The sequence below is a fragment of the Anthonomus grandis genome, chromosome 9 (assembly GCF_022605725.1).
Source record: "Anthonomus grandis grandis chromosome 9, icAntGran1.3, whole genome shotgun sequence".
Lineage (NCBI taxonomy): Eukaryota > Metazoa > Arthropoda > Insecta > Coleoptera > Curculionidae > Anthonomus > Anthonomus grandis.
The window spans coordinates 2,426,804-2,445,029 of NC_065554.1; the positions used below are offsets into that span (position 1 = coordinate 2,426,804).

Here is an 18,226-nt window from a genome sequence, read left to right on the forward strand (position 1 = left end):
CCAGTTTTAATTTCTCCATCGCCAGATCTGCATACTTCGCGATTATCGAGTCGCACCTTCGATATGGAATTTGCTTTTGGGGTTCATGTTCAAATTCACTTTTTAGTTCAGTGTTTGTACTCCAGAAAAGGGCCATTAGATATTTATGTAGGGCCAAGCCTCGTGACTCATGTCGCCCGCTTTTTGTAAGTTATAATATTTTAACCCTGTGTTGTATTTTTATTTTGGAAACAGTTTGCTTAGTTTTTAGAAAATATAAACAGGAACTCCACTTAGGAAGCCACTATAATAAGCCACGCGACAAAATTATTTGTTGAGGCTACCCATTCCTCATTTTGAACTTGTCCGTAGCTCTATCATATATGGAGGTAGAAAGCTGTTTAATAAACTTCCACTAGAAATAAGACAACTTAAGACTGAAAAAAGCCTACGTACAAGGACGAAAATATTTCTTGCTAGTAAAGCGTACTATAGTTTAGGTGAATTTTTTAATGATTAGCATTTAAGTATTTTTCAAAGTTTTATGTAATTTTATTTTATTTTAAATTAGTTTCTCGTTTTTATTCCTTTAATGTACAGTCTATTGGCTTTGTCTACAACTTCTATGTTTATATTGACAATAAAGCATTTTTGAGTCTGAGTTTATAACTTAATGCGCTCGCTTTTGCTTAGTAACAGGACAAAAGATGACAACGCCAACCAGAAGTTGTTCTGGCACGCAAGGCATACTTTTATTTTTTTACAGTATATGCATAGGCAATTTCTGGGTATTTGAAGAAATAATCATTTTTAAGAAATTAGATGAGTCGTTAAAACCCCCTCAGACCAATTTTTACTCTAATATTTACATTATCATAGATTTTATTTTAAAAATAAAAAAATTAAATAAAAACTTTAACACTCTTTATTTCGGAAACAAAGACCTTGCGAACCCATATTTGTATAGATTTTTATTGCTGGGTCCTGAATACGTACCTGAAATATCGACATTTCCTTATGAATCACCCTATATAATGTAGCGTGATCAATCGAGTTTTTGAGAGGCATTATCTTAGTCGGTATAAACCTTGCAGCTTTTCAAAAAATTGTATAAGATATCATCCAGATTAGAACAAATACCTTATCCTCGATGGCTTAACAAATAATAATTTTTCGACTTGAATTTGGGTTCTATTTTCATATAGAGCGTCGGGTATTTTGATAGCTGATATGTATTTAAAATATACCATATATATTTTAATCGATAATCCCAATGCATTTTTACAAGGGAGTACAACTGAATTAGACATAGTGCGATATATAAATACGTATACTTACCAAATATATTACAGGCTACATGATTGCTTTGAATTTGCATTATTATCAAGGATATAAAAGCAATACACATGGAAGAGCAGAAAATAGCCAAAGAAATTTTGTGTAAATCTTTAGCCTTTAAAACTAATCCATAAGCTATAGCTGATAATGCAAAACCAACCACCGACAAACTCAACACTAAAATAAATAAAAAAAAAAAAAATAGAAAGGTTTTAACCTACAAAGCGATGTTCTTACCTGGTAAATAAAAATTTGGATCAGGATTAACCAAAGGTATATAGTGACAATGACAGATCAGGTCTCTGGGATAGTCGTCTATAACAACATCAATGCAAAAATTCTGATGAGATAGTATGCCAAAGTGTTCAATAATTAGTGAAGAGTTATAAATGATTCCTTGTATATCTATGGTTTCTACTCTAAAGGGAATTAAATATTTAGTCAGATCTCAACAATTATTTGAGTGGCTTACAGTCTGTAAAATTCTCCTAATCGTGAACAATTGGGCATTTGGTAATAAGGCGCCAATTGATATTCAGAAGGATTAACTGTAACGTTTGGATCTAGACCGGTATGGTTGCTCTCAAAGAGGGTTATATTGAGCTGCACTTCTCTTACGGCCTGAACGCAACCTTCCGTTGAAAAATTGATATATTGGTCCGGTGGGCAACATTTTGGTAATCTGTAAATTGTATCTTTCTGAAAAAAATAAAATTTCGCTATAGTTTAGCAGGTTGTTACTTACTTCCGATATTATCATATAAAAATGTAAACTATTTATTTAAAAAGTGTTATATTTAACTAAAACCACATAAATTTAGAAAACAATTTAAGATCCTTATATGAAATGGTCTTATTTATGGAAATAAAAATAAATTATTTTTTAAGCTTTTTGCCTCGGAATTTTATTTTCTTCCTTATTATTTTTAAACGTTCATTTACAGTTTTTTATTAATTTATTATAAATGATGATTTCTTAACAATTCACCGTGTCAGTGGCGGAATGCTAAAACTAATTTAGATAGAGCAAATAACGATATTTTCTGAGAAATTCTACTAGTATTTTATATTTTTCATAAACGTGCCTATTCTAATTGATCTCGTTTTCCTCGTTTTCGTCATATTAAATATTTTTAGCCACAAATAATTCGTATTGTGCGTGTAATATAGGTTTCAGTTCAAAAGAACTCTTTGCATGCAAAACGAGTTTCTTTATTAGTAAAACTTTGAATTAGATATATCATATTACCAGAGTAGTTTTAGTATGATGATATTAATCGTAAATCGTAAATATACTTATTGATATCGGGATTTAGAGTAAATATTAATAAGGAGGACTCCTTACGATTATGAGATAAAGATAAGAAATCATTCATTTTTGTAATATGTAAACATTTCATAAGTGATATGAAGCAAAAAGCATGTATTTAAACTCTATTACCTATAAATGGTTAAATATAATAAAGTGAGCGTGTAAATAAGTAATCGTAATAAAATGTACAAACAAATTCAGACATAAATTCATCTTTAGAAAGATAAACGAATTTAATTTTAGATAACGAAATGAGTTAGTTTGGTGTATTTTTTTATTTTTATCATATTTATTTCATTCAAGTACTAACCTGGTTATGCTGATTATAAGTTGGTATTGCGGTCCTATTAATTTCACTCAAATTTACATATGCCAATGACTGATTGTTCAAAGATACTTCTAAATAATTGATGACATCTAAGCTCAGATCTGTCGGTAGAGTGATATAAATATTAGACGACACAGCTGAAAAAATAAACAAGGAGGTAAATATGTATAAACTCTTGCGTTATGTATTATTATGACGTAAATAAACTTGAAACAGTTCTTTGAACTTGTTTCAGGAAATTTTACTAAAAATAAAAAGTAAAAGAACCAAAAATTTACAAACTGTGTATAAGTTTGGAACGTGGACCTAATTTCGAACATTTTAAGTCATATACACTTATACAGTACTTTTCTTTAATGCCTCCTTTAATTTTTATTTTTTGAACGAATCAATTCAAAATATTAAAACTTGAGTAAATGCAATTAATGAATGAATACTATGTTTTAAAGCAAAAGTGAGAGATGAAAATTTCAAGATGGTTGCTGGGTGCTATATTGGAAAAAAAATTAAATGGAAAGGGTAGTCTTGTGGCACATTACTTTGAAGCTCCTGACGAGTACTTTATAACCCTAAAATTGTATATCTTTACCTACTACAAAATGGTGGTAAATTTAATAATTACCTGAATACATTAATATTTAACTTGATATATCGAATAAATACATTGAGTTCAATGGGCTTGGAAAATTTTAAAAAGTATATATATATATTTTCCCAAAAATCAATACAACATAAGTCTATAAGAACAATGACGTTTATTTCAAATTGTTAGAGTAAGTATTTGCAAAGTTATAAGGCTGCTAGTCTGGGGTTTTTTATAGCTTTGTTTTGGTTCATCTTAGAATCGTCCTAGAATTGTTTTGCACATGCGCAGATTGTTTTATGCATTTTGGTTAAATTAGAATTGATTCCGAATTGAAAATTTGGTGTTTTGGTTTTTTTTTGGACCGGTTCAGAATTGTCCTAGAATCGTCCAAAAATCGTTGCTCGAGAGTAGGGATCAATTCAAAATCAGGCAGTTCGCACATGCGCAAAAAATATATCCTTACAATTTTACTCGACTTCACCAAATTTGAGAAGAAGAAGAAGAAGAAGAAGTAAATAAGTTATTTTTTATGCTTTGTTAATGTTTATTGTTTTTCTTGTAGATAGATTTCACTTAACCTAAGAAATATCTATTGATTTTTTTTAAATCTATTGACATTTTTATTCCAGTCCTAATGTTTAAAAAAATATAAAGGTCCAAAACCACAGCAATAAGCAATATTCAAAATTTCAAAACAAGTTGTGTTTAGTAAATAAACAATCAGAATCAGCTGTTTACTGTCAGTGCGTCAAGCGTTCGGGTTCCATACTTATACCTCCCGAGATTCCGTCCCAATTACGCGCTACGTCATAGACGCCGACGCGACGCGACGGTGTATTATAGAGCGCTCGCTAACCAGCCAGCCACAGCCTAGTGCCCAGGCGTTATTTTGACAGGGTGGTTTTGTTTGTTGACATTTTGACTTTTAACTTTTATTATTGACGTATTTTGCTTGTTGACTAATTACAATGGAGCAGGGATTTGTTCGTGGTCAGTCACACAACTTACCCATTATATAAACGTAAATATTTTAAAACTCTAAATTCTATTCAAAAATAATTAAAAATAAACTTTTACTTTGACACCCTGTTTTTCAAAAACTAAGCATTTTTCTTAAATAAGACAAGGAAAATGAGTGGACCTGTAATCACGCACCTGAAACGAGCCACCAAATCTGCAAAAATGTCATCTGGCAATTATTTTTCCTACGAAATTTAAATCAAAACTGAACATCCCACTTTGATAATATCCAAAAAGTATAGATTTAACCAAAAATTTTACTTAAAAAAAACCAAGAATCCCTTAAAATACACTCAAAAACATGTAAGCGAGTCACCATAATGCGAGAAAAATTCTGCTCACTTCGTTAACATTGTAAATATAGGCTAATACCGGTCCAACCATTTTCCTTGTCTAAGGCGTTTTTCGACATAGAACATATGTACATATGAACTTATTAAAATACAATACAATATTTATAGCAGGTATGTGGAGCCGACATTTTGAAAAACACAAACAACGGCAAAAACATGCATAATAATATTAACAAAGCAGCGTGCGCGGTCGACATGCTAGCGTCGGTCGTCGCGTTCACTTGGGCGCCTGTGACGTATCATCCCGGCCGCGCTGGTACAAGGAAAAAATTAAACATGGCGTATTTATTCGAACTTTGAAAATTAATTGTGAAGTAACTATAAATGCTAGAGAACTGAAATAAATTGCTAAATTTAAGTTGGAGCCTGCTCTTTTTTACTAAATATCATCGAATTGTCGTTTCCAAGCTCATTGAGAAGATGCTGGAAATGGTTGCCTTGAACTTCTTGACACAAGAACAGTCGGTCCGAAATTTCACACAGAACATTTTCAAATACACTAACATCGATATTTCTACAAATGTTCGTTATTATCTGTCGTAAATCCAATATTGAAGCAGGTTCAATTTCGTATAGCTTTTGCTTCAAATAGCCCCATAAAAAAAAGTCTAGAGGTATCAAATCTGGCGAGCGAGCTGGCCATTCTACAGATCCTCGACGGCCAATCCAACGACCGGGGAAGTTGTTACCTAAATAGTTCCGAACTTGTTTAGAGTAGTGTGGTGGAGCTCCATCTTGCTGGAATACATATCGAGTTCATTAGGATTTGTTTCGACAATTTCGGTGATTAGAGGGTCAATAGTATTTTCCAGAATATCCAAATACAGTTCCCCTGTTAAATTTTGTTCGATGAATAGAGGCCCCATAATATGGTTTATATCCCTGCCCAAACGTTTACTTTTTCTAGATATTGAGTATGAGTTTTCCGAAAGGATTAGTGTCACTCCAATAAGGACAATTTTGTCTATGAACATTACCGTTGAGAAAAAATGTACATTTATCACTAAAATAAATATTATGAAGATAGGTAGGATGCCGTGCAATGGTTTCCGTCATAGTTTCGCAGAATTTTGTTCTGATTAGGGTCATATTCAGTTAACTGGTGTACCATTTGGATTTCGTATGGATTTTGATTCCTTTTCAAAAGTCTCCATACAGTAAAAGGACAAACCTCATGTTCATTCGCGACGGAGGAAGTTGATTGTCGGAATTAACTATCATCTCACCAATTATTGGAACTTGCTTTTCTTCCGAAATGGACGGACGTCCTGGGGGCCTTTTGTTACCAGTAGTTAAAAATTTAGATACGAGTTCTCATAAATATTTTCTACAAATACGACGATTCAGGAAACGATCGTTGAAAATCCTTTCGGTTTCGTGAAAGTTACGCGTCGCACCGTAAATCAAAAGCACTTCGATTTTTTCTCCCAATGGATGAGAATTGGCCATTTTAAACTACTACCACTAAAACCGAAAACTACATGAGAATATGTTAACTGCACAATGATATTTGTTTTCGTACTGATATTTTTGTCACTACCAACAAAAAACAACCAAAACAAACTTTTATCGAAATTATCGCTTTGTCACTGTGGATACGGCAGAGAATAACAATTATTTGTAGAGATATGCATGTCAGTGTTTTGGTATTCAGGTAATTATTAAATGTACCACCGTTACAAAACGGTAGGTAGATAAAGATATTGAATTTATATTCTAGGATTATAAAGTACTCGCCAGGAGCTTCAAAATGATCTGCCATAAGACCACCCTTTTCATTTAATTTTTTTCGAAGATGGCGCCCAGCAGCCATCTTGAACTTTTCATCTGTCAATTTTGCTTTAAATTATAGTATTTATGCATCAATTTCATGAGATAGTAATTTCTAAATTGATTTTTGCTATAAGTGACGTAATACCCAACAAAATAAGAAACTCATTACTTTACCTCAAGTTTCAATATTTTGAATTAATCCGTTCAAAAAATAAAGAAGGGGAGGGGGCGTTAAAGAAAAGTATATATTGATAGTCAGGAATTACTTAGACGACTGTTTTGCAGAGGGTATGGATCGGGAGTGGCGGACTTTCCTTGGCCTTCTCGATTGCCTGGCTTAACTCGCTTGGATTTCTTCATCTAGGGCCGGGCAAATATTGCTGTTATTAAGTGACTTATGTACTTTTATGTACCATCTTTTTGACTTTATTTTGATTAAATAACGACAATGACGCTATCCATGAGGTCTGCTCCTCCCATATGTTGATTATATTCTTATACCACATTAGGGCAAACGATATTTATTTTTTCTTTCTTTTTGAGACCAAATCTTGTAATATAAATAAAAATCAAAATTATATACATACTCAATTAATGATCCAAAGTTCATTTTCCTTGCAGCAATGGCAACTTGTAGTTTAAAATTCGATTTCGTCTAACTTTTCTAGCAAATAAACTAATATATTTATAGTACTTTATTTGCAAGAAAAAGTCAAAATTTAGTTATGAAAAATAATTGTCAAAAATACCTAACATAATATTGGTCGTAATTCTAAATCTTACAACTACATTGGCACTAGTTTATATCATTTTCCATACTAGTGTTGTAAATGAAGCTGGAGTATTTTCCAGGGTGGAGTGGCATATTATTAAGAGAAAGAAAATTGGTAGACATTTGCATTTTTTGCAAACAGTGGGGATTTGATTTTTTTTGTTTTTTTTTCTTAGTATTGTAACAGTTTAAAGTTGTGATAATATCCGCTAACACTACATAAAACAAAAAGTTTGTAGCCCCATTAGCGAGGTTTAGCCAGCATGTATTGTTATACTTTTATACAGTGACCGCCTAAAATTCCACATAAATTCGATAAAAATTAGAGACACGATTTTTTGAAAAAACGCTCGGACCCGTCGATTTTTATTTTAAGTTGCGCATTATTTCACATAAATTTTTGTATACAGGGTGGAACAAAAAAAATATATGACGTCTAATAGTAAAGATATTTAAAAAACAAATAAATTATGAATATAAGCACTCTGGAAGTATTTATTTAAATAGTCTCCATAATTTAGATTGAAACTTATTATTGCCAAAATTATCATTAAAATTTAGACCTAAATTTTCTTTAACGTAATATATTAATAAATACGACATTTTAGTAGGCCAACAAATTTAAAGGAGATGCAAAAGAAAATTAATTGTTGAATGTGCCAATTCCATTTCAGCAGAAACTCTTGGAAGTATGAAATGGCTTTTATTATAGGTTAATTTATTGTTTAGCCAAAGAAGGTCTGTTCGAGTCTTTTATTTTGAGAATTAATTTTTGTTAATTAATCAAAGTTTATTTTTAAGATAGTGGGTTAGAAAGAGCGGGAAGACTTCTCTCTATAAATGAAAATGTCAATCTTTTTGTCAAGATTTATGCATTTCGATGAGTTTAAGCATCATTATCAGATTCTAATTTTTTTTTCTTGAAAGGAACATATTAAAATAACAAAAGTTAAGTTAAAATTCAAAGGTACAATTATAATAAAATTAAAAAATTGTAAAAATCACGAGATCTAATGAACCCAGTTAAAACTAAGGGTTGAACATTGAATGATAAATCTATAACGATAAAGGCGAAAAAGCTGGAATTATTATTGAACATCGATACTACTATAGCAGCGCGGGAAAAGCATTTGGTGGAAATGAAAATACTTGTAAAGGAGATAATTTAAGAAAAGGGTGAGTTAAGAAGAAAGGAGAGAGGGAGATGAATAGTTAGTATTTCTTAAGAAGGATATTATTTATTTGTATTACTTTATCGGAAGGTTGTGTGTACTTAAGGAGTAAAAAAATAGGTTGATATTAAATTTAGTCTATTCATTGACACAAACATCTGGTGATTTTATGGCTTTATTAATTTCGAAGATCCTAAAAGGTCCAACCTCAAGCCTTTCTGCCTGTCCTCAATGATATGGTTGTCAAAAGGAGAAGAAATATTAGTAATGAATTTATTAATGTTATTTTCAATTAGTTTGGTATGTTCTTTTACTCTTGGTTTAATTCTCCTACCGCTTTGCCCGATGTAGCATACATTACAGTCAGGATGAGAACATTTGAGTCTATAGACCCCTGATCCTGGTTGCAGGAGTTTTATCTCTGGTGTTAACCAAGTGCTTAGGTACATTGGAACAATAATTTATTTTCCTTTGCAGATCGTTCTTCTCAACTTCCTTGGTGGTGGATAGGTTTGGTACAAGACCGATATTTATTGTTTCCTTACTAGGAGCCCCCATTACTTTATTCATCATAATTATTTATGGTAATAAATGGTAATAAAAGAGGATACAGAGTGGGATTTATCAAATGCAAGTTCAGTGCCTAGATTAGGGTTGTTATTGAATATCATGTTTTTTAGTATAACGATTAGAAATGTACCATAATTGTTGGTTATGTCAGAGATCGTCGTTTTTAGAAACGTTTACGTTACTAAAGTTAATTAATCTATCGTGGAATTTATGTGCGGCAAGTTGACAGGATCTCTGTGAAGTATTAATAAAAATGTCTTACTAACTATTTAAACGTTTTTGTCACACATAAAGGTGAAAAACATCGACTAACATAAAACAAAAAACGTCAAATTTTAAAAACTAAACATAAGCCTACATTTATTAATTCGATATTAAACTGCTTTTCTAACCCTGTTTTCATTAAAACTTCTTTCATCTGGCACAGAACTTGCCTCATATAATTATACCTTCAAACTCCTTTTTGACGTTTTCAATCTATTCCCAAGTATCCCTTCCGATGAATGCTTATCCAATATATAAGATTTATTGTTCTTAAATTTTAATCTACCTACCCATATTATTTTAGAAATTTGTTCCCTCACAGATATCGTTTTAAAACAAAACTTCTTCCAAATTTCAGGTTCTGGAAAAGATCTATAAGTTTTTTAAAACACCTTAATTCCGCTCATAGGTGCATTAAATTTACCTATGAAAAAGACAGTGACGGTCGTCCACCCTTTTTAGATTTATTGATTAGAAAATCTAATACAGATTCATTGAAGTTTGAAATTTATAAAAAGCCTTCGGCAACTGGCACCATAAGAATTATCCCTTTTCTATTTCATTATCCTTTCAACCCAAAATTCTCAACATTTAATTTTTTCACAAACTTTTTAATATTTCTGTTTCTTTAAATGACTTTTAAAAAGAATTAAAAACTATATTTTAAATTTCCAAAAACAACGGACATCCTAACAATGTCATTATTAAAATTTATTTTAAACACCTCAATAAATCGTTAAACAAAAATCTCTTATGTAAAGATAATAAAGCCTCCGTTTATAGAAGTATTACATATTTCGATAAATTAATCAACCAAGTTGCCAAAAGTGTTTTGAGACATGCTATCATACTTCTAATAACTTATCTAAGCATCTGGTTAACACCAGAGATCATACTCCTGCAACCGGGATCAGGGGTCTATAGACTCAAATGTTCTAATCCTGACTGTAATGTATGCTACATCGGGCAAAGCGGTAGGAGAATTAAACCAAGGGTAAAGGAACATTCTCTCCTTCTTCTTCCCCTTTCGCCAATCATATCATCGAGGCTAGACAGAAAGGCTTGAGATTGGACCTTTTAGAGATCCTTAAAATTAATAAAGCCATAACATCACCAGGTTTTATTTGTGTCAATAAATAGACTAAGTTTGATAGCAATCTATTTTAAACACCTTAATTACACAGAACTTTCTAACTTCCAACAAATAAATAAGATCCTTTTTGAGAAATACTAATCATTCATGCCTCGCCTTGCCCTTTTTTCTTAACTCACTCTTTTCTTAAATAATTTCCGTTACACATATTTTCATTTCCACCAAATGATTTCTCCGCGCTGCTATAGTCTAACGACGTTCTCTAATAATTCGATCTTTTTTGCTTCTATCGTTTTAGATTTCTGCTCCAATGTTCAAACCTTAGTTTTAACTACATTCACTAGATGTCGTGACTTTTACCATTGTTAATTTTATTATCTAAAACGTTATTTTTCGTGTAAACATCACAGCTATGTAGTGTAAGGTAAGGTTTTTTGAAAACTTTTTTTAAAATTTTATGTCTAACTTTGACTTTCAATTGTAATTTCGTTAATTTTTGTTGTACTTTTAATTCTGACTTACTTTTTGCTATTTTAATGTTTTTCTATAATGACAAAAAATTAATTTTAGAGTCTGATGATGATGAGTGAACTCATCGTAATGCCTATCTCTTGACAAAAAGATTGGCATTTTCATTTATGGAGAAAAATCTTCTCGCCCTTTCTAAACCGCTACATTATAGCGACTCCACTTTAAGAATAGACTTCTACTTGCAAAAAAAAATATTTTTAAGATTCATGTATTTTTATCAGAATTTATTAATTATTTTTATTAAAATAACGCATTAATTTTCATTATGTAATATTTTAATTTTAGATTAGGGTTCTCTGTGGGTTATTCACTGATATGTAAGGCTTGCATCAGAAAAATATTTTATAACTGCCTCATCTTTCGCGTAATATTCTACGAAATTTGATTGCAAATAACACATCTACTCCCAATAAAATCAGACGCTTAGTACTTACTAATCATAGATTAATACTACTTAGATAAGAAACTCCCATAAGAGCCGATGAATGTTGCGCCCTCTGAATGTCGAGGAGTAGTACTAACAGAAAACGAAAATAAATTTGTTACGTCATAATGGCGGGAAAAAATTTGATTATGGCGCCAAATTTAAATTTCGCTTTATTATACCATGGCACTTAAAATTAGTGGGAAATGTGTGGTTCTTTCTGAAACTAAAATAGACAGATTGAAAAAGTGTTAAATCGGGCCCTTTTTTATCTCCATAATAAACAAAATCCTCCGTTCATCACTTTTTCTATCTGCGTACTCTAATTTCTGAAAGACCCATACATTTCCTACTAGTTTCGTAGGTCTGGGTTTCAGAAATTAAACAAAAAATATTCACCAAATGTCTTGCTATATTAGTATAAGAAGAGATTATAGCAAACAAATCGATTAACAAAGTTATACAATAAAAATTATATAAGCATAAAATACAAAACTGTTAAACATTAAATAAAATTTAAAATTCGCCCAAATTTTACAATGTATAAGCTTGATTAGAAACTTTATTGTATGAAGAACAAAGACTGTAAAGTATAATAAATACAGAGTGTTACAAATAGTAAATATATAAAGGTCAAACAAATTTCATAAATCCACCAAGTTACTACGTACTTAATTCACGAGTAGTGTTCCTCAGTAAATATTATAAAGTGGATAACAAATTAGTAATGAAAGAAGCAATATTACACTTTACAGACTTTGTCCTTCATACAACAAAGTTTCTAATTAAGTAGTAAGTTTATACATTGTGAAATTTCGACGAATTTTTAATTTTATTTAATGTTCAGCAGTTTTCTATTCTATGCTTATATAATTTTTTATTGTATATATAAGTGTTTTCTATAATTTCTTTTTATATTATAGTAATAATAATAATAATACAAATAATAATAATAATAATATTAACCTTTATTCAGCTGATTTATACACTTATCCTTAAGGAGAAGTAGATATACATTTCTTCAGTAAAATAAAAATAAATCCTAAAGCTAACAAATTTAAGAAGAAAAAAATTTTTTTTTTATAATCTATCATAAAATTAGATGATGTGTGGGTACAAGATTTTATTATTGGTGGAATTAGCTATTAAATTAAGAAGCTTGGGGTAAGGACGAGATATAGTTTTTAATATGGTTAGAGAAAGCTAAGAGAGAGCAGACTTGTAGGGCAGAGGGTAAACTATTAAATACTTTAGCCAGGTCATATCTAAAAAATCTCTAGAATTTTGCGGATTGATGTCTAAGTATGATGATCCCATTGAATCGAAAATTAAGAGTATTAACATCTCTCCTGAATATGATTTTTTAAAACAAGTATTGAGGAGACTTTATTATTTTATGATACAATACACATCTACGAATAAAACGTCTCTGTTTCATATTTACCCAGCCGGTGGCCTCCAGTTAATGATCTATTTTCTCACAATACTCTGCAGTTAAACAAGGTCCATAAACAGCATCACAATGATTAAAAAAAGATAGAACCATTAAATCGCATAAAACTTTTTTAGTTTTTTTATTAGGAAAATGTCTGGAGTTATATAAGGTACGTAGATTCCCTATATATTTTTGAATGCACATAGAAATATGTTTTTCAAACCTTAATTCATTATCTAAAATAATCCCCAAATTTTTGCATTCTGTTTTCATAGGAAGAGTCTCATCGCCAATCTTTAGGATAACTCTTTTAGTCAGATGTTTTACATCAATAGGCCTGCCAAAAAACATCACAAAAGATTTACTTGGGTTCAACTGGAGAACATGGTAAGAAATTTTGTAGTGTGTTCATCTTCAGTTACAGAGAATTATAAGCCAACAACGAGGGCGAAAAAGAGTAATATATTTGACTGTCATCTGCATACTTTTGTATTTTGCAATGTTCTAAAAATTTAGGAAATTGAGAAGTATATAAAATAAAAAGAATTGGTCCTAAAATTGACCAGGAGGGAGACCTGAATTAACGCCAAGATAATACCCTTTGCTGGCGATTCATAAGATAACTTTGAATTAATCTGACTGAATTACGTAGACTGACAAACGACTTGAAATAATCGAGTAGAACCAGAATAGTACAATTATCCTCATCAATAGATCTAAAAATGTCATCCGTTACATTAAGAAGAGCCGTAGCACAACTGTGACTTTTTCAAAAACCTGACTGCGTGTCGTCAATCAACTTTTCAGACTCCACAATGTCTACAATTTGATTCTTCAATTCAATAACCTAAGACAATATTGGAAAAATGGAAATGGGCCTTAAGTCATTAAAACTCTTTACAATATTCGTTTTCGGAATTGGCACAATATCAGCCCGTTTCCATTCAGAAGGAAATCGAGAATTTGCTATACAATTATTTATCAGATTACAAATATATTTTAAAAAAAAGGACAGAATAATATAAAAAAATTTACATGAATTCATGAGAACCAACAGCCCTAGTCTTGATTTAGGTTAAGACACTTCAGTTCCTTCAGTTCCTTGAGACTATGGGAAATTTAAATTTAATTTATTTTGCACCAATAACTGGTTTTTTATAGTATCTATGAATTTCAGCAGAAATATTACTTGGGGGTATGTTATTTACGAAAAAATTGTTAATGTCAATAGGATTAAATATCGTACCAGATAAACTATCTTTTTTTGTTTTTAAAAAATATTGAAATTCTTTAATGTCTTCCAGAATATTTTACTATTTCCATTATTAAGATGTTGCTCTAAAATAATTTTTTCTCTCTACGTATAGGCTTAGTTTTAAGTTCTTTATATTCATTCTGTGATTTCACAGTCTTATTCCTCTTAAATTTAAATTTTGACTTATCTCGAAGTTTTATCCTAAATTTTACATTCTGTGTTATCCATGGAAGATTTTTTTTCTTTAATTTGAGGGTCTTTATAGGAGCATAAATGTCCATAAGCAAATTAATATCATTAAAAAAATGTACTTTGTCATCAACATTATCCAAATCAAAAATATTATGCCAGGGGATCGATTTTAAAGAATCATAAATGCCCAATAGAATAACATTCCTTAAATCTTCCACAGATTCCACTTCCTCCTTTACAGTCTCCAAGCTGAAAGATGCATAAATCAATTCGTGATCAGAAATGCCTGACCGTAAAATGCTAAAATTCTGCGTAATTATTTTATGATCTATTAGTTTGGAGGATGTTTCAGTATTTCTCATCGGTTCATCAATAACTTGCTTTAGTCCCAAATAGTAAAGCAACTGAATGTACAAACCAACGCCATATTCTGCTGGATCAAATAGGTTAATATTGGTGTCCCCAAAAGAATCAAATGATTAGTTTGTGGGAGCAGATTTAGAAGCATTTCATAGATTTCAGGCATAAACCGCCTTACAGGAAAGTCAGGTGGACGATAGACACATCCTCTGGTTAAACTTTCACCTTTTAAATGTAATTAAACCCAAAGACACTCAATACAACCAGAAAGAATTTTAACTAAATTGAAAGATTCCTTTCGGCCTTATGACTATGAATATGGTTTGTGGGATGAAATACGTAGGCGCACCCAAGGATCACAAGAACGCGTCCTTACTTTTATTGTCGCAATGGAGAGTCTATTTCGAAAACTTTCAGAAAGTCCCTCCGAATCAGTCAAACTTAACCTTATTCGTCGAAATTTACTTCCTTATATTCAGAGTAGGCTTGCTACCCATGAAATCCATGATCTTCACGAATTGACTAGGTTAAGTCGAGCAATTGAAGAGACCGAAGCCAGAGTGCAGAGATTTGTCCCACCCCCCACAAACATTAGACAGCTATTAGAACCTGAACTTGCTTACAGAAAACCCAGTCATCACGTAGCGTCAATTGAGTCTTATTCAGAGCCTAGTGATGTTAAGCCGATTATTCCTAATAATCATTCGGCTTATTCAACTTCTATAGATGCAGTTTCTTCTGTTGTAACCTGCTGGAATTGCGGTGACAGCGGACATCGTTTTCGTAAATGTTCTAAGCCCAAAACGTTCTTTTGTTTCCGATGCGGAAAGAGAGACGTTAGTGCAAAGACTTGTCCAACATGCTCAAAAAACGAGGCATCGGCAAGAGCATAGGCCGTCCTTCTTGTCTATCTTTTGAATCGCAATCGGCTATTAGTCTATCCAAACACGTTCGTACTTGTTCGTACTACCGCCGTCCTTGATTTCGTCTTGGCACATGCCAAAGGTGATGAGCGTCCTTATCTGCACATAGACATTTTTGGAAAATCACTATTAGGTTTACTTGATAGTGGAGCATCTCGAACTAATATTGGTTCTGCCGGATGGTCTGTTTTGTCTACTTATTGCACCCTTAAACAATCTGGGGCCACTGAGTGGACTGTAGCCAATGGACAACAATGTTCAATAAAAGGAATTGTGACCTTACCTATGAGGCTTCGCACTCGCGTAGTCCTTATGGATGTTTTGGTTGTTCCCTCCCTACCCCATTCCTTGATCTTAGGTATTGATTTTTGGACTCGTATGGGGATCATATCTGACCTTAACACTGGGGAATGGCATTTCAAAGATGTTGCTCCATACTACTGTCACGAAACTGCCGCAATTCAATCCGTTGATACTCTGACTCCAACACAAAAAGAAACTCTCGACCGACTTATCGAGGATGTCTTTTCCAACATGAGTTCAACATTGCGTTGTACCAATTTGGTCAAGCTAGAAATCAGGACAAATTCAGAACCTATCAAACAGCGCTATTATCCTCTTTCCCGTGCCCTTCAAAAGGATGTCAATACTGAATTGGAACAAATGATTGCCAATGGTATTGTGGAACCATCTATTTCACCCTGGTCATCTCCAATAGTAATGGTTAAGAAAAAACTGGCGAATGGCGTTTTTGTGTCGATTATCGCGCTTTAAATCGTGTGACCATCAAAGACAGTTATCCCATACCTTTTGTTTCTGCCACTTTAGATAAATTAAGAGATGCCAAGTTCCTTAGTACATTGGATATTAAGTCCGCGTATTGGCAAATACCTATTGCACCAGAATCTCGCCCTCTTACTGCATTTACAGTCCCTACTAGAGGACTTTTCCAATTTACCCGTATGCCCTTTGGGTTGACTAATGCCCCTGCAGTGTGGCAAAGACTGATCGATTATGTTATTGGTGTTGACTTGGAGCCATACGTCTTCGTCTATCTTGACGACGTAATCATTTCCACCCCGTCGTTCGAGGAACATATTCGTGTTTTACGTGAGGTCATACAGAGGATCGTTAAGGCAGGTCTAACTCTTAACAGAGAGAAGTGTCCCTTTTGTAAACCCGAGTTAAAATATTTGGGGTACATTGTTAATTCTTCCGGTCTACTAGTGGACCCCGATAAGATTGAGGCTATTCTGCGTATACCAACCCCCAAGACTGTTACCGATATTAGAAGAATTGTTGGACTCGCATCTTGGTATCGGAGGTTTGTCCCTAATTTTTCCACGATAGTATCTCCCTTGACCTCATTGACCATGAAGAACGTAAAGTTTGTATGGAGTCCTGAATGTGAAAATGCTTTTAATACTATTAAAGAAAAACTGGTCAGCGCACCGGTTTTATCATGTCCAGATTTTGATCTTCCTTTCATTATCCAATGTGACGCTTCCGATTTTGGACTTGGAGCTGTCCTTTATCAGGTTCAAGGTGACGAAGAGCACGCTATTTGTTTCCTAAGTAGGTCTCTTACCAAAAACGAGCGTCGGTATAGCACAACAGAAAAGGAATGTTTGGCTGTCATTTTCGCCATCGAAAAACTCAGACCATATGTGGAAGGTAGCCATTTTACAGTGGTAACTGACCACTATAGTCTGAAGTGGCTTAATTCAATCAAAGATCCTGTTGGTCGCATTGCTCGATGGGCTGTAAGGCTACAACAGTACATTGCTCAAGCACCAAATCATGTGACAATGAAGAATTTACATAGAGCCCAACACCTCCCTCATGAGGTCCAACTCAATCCCATCTATAAAAATTATAATCTTCAATTTGATATATGTGGCTTTAGATTTGTTTCTCCTATCCCAATTACATCATAATCCTTATCTACACCATCGTCCCTAAACTCGCGGAAATGAGCTGTTAAGCCCGCTATGTTTAAATAAGAAACCGTCAATTTTCTTGCATGCATGAAATTTATAAAATAAAACAAAGAAAAAAAATTAATTTAACAAATAAATAATTTTTCCTTAATGGAATCTATATTTACCCCCTATTTTAAATAGTGCACCACTAACAACACAAAAAGGATATTATTAATTATATATTTAATTGTCGAATTTTTGCCCCAAAAAAAATATTTTTCTTTTATTTTTTTAAATTTATAAGTATGTAATTTATATATAAGCATATCGACTCCTCAAAAAAAAGCAAAGACAATAAAATATAAAGACTGAAAATTTTAAATCAACTTCTTCAACGCTTTCAGTATTACAGATGTATTGAAACTTACAGTTTATAATAAAGAAACTTACAATTGAAGGTTGATAATCCAAAAGCTACAATAGATATTGGTTTTAGATATTTCACTTTAAAGATTAATCCACTGTGTTTCGGACTTAATTGCACTTTTTTATTATTGTGAAAAATATAAACAAAAATACCTTCAGTTCAACAAGTATTTCCCATAATTTCACTCTTTACTTGGT

At 32.3% G+C, this 18,226-nt stretch overlaps 1 protein-coding gene and 1 long non-coding RNA gene across 6 annotated transcripts in view; one reads left to right on the forward strand and one right to left on the reverse strand.

The window, feature by feature from the left end:
- The window catches only part of LOC126740058 (uncharacterized), a 121,684-nt gene that overhangs the window by 36,715 nt on the left and 66,743 nt on the right, over positions 1-18,226 (reverse strand). For all 5 annotated transcript variants that reach the window (XR_007661775.1, XR_007661774.1, XR_007661773.1 and 2 more), the window contains exons 3-6: positions 2,940-3,094; positions 1,790-2,016; positions 1,555-1,736; positions 1,318-1,494 (exon numbers count right to left, since the gene is read on the reverse strand). Coding sequence is in view for 2 of the 5 variants with exons in the window: in XM_050445909.1 (XP_050301866.1) it covers positions 1,318-1,494; positions 1,555-1,736; positions 1,790-2,016; positions 2,940-3,094 (741 nt within the window). In the remaining 3 variants the exon portion in view is untranslated. The remainder of the gene's footprint in view (positions 1-1,317; positions 1,495-1,554; positions 1,737-1,789; positions 2,017-2,939; positions 3,095-18,226) is intronic.
- LOC126740061 (uncharacterized) overlaps positions 1-18,226 on the forward strand; it is a 48,864-nt gene that overhangs the window by 24,256 nt on the left and 6,382 nt on the right. The gene's annotated exons all lie outside the window — the stretch shown is intronic.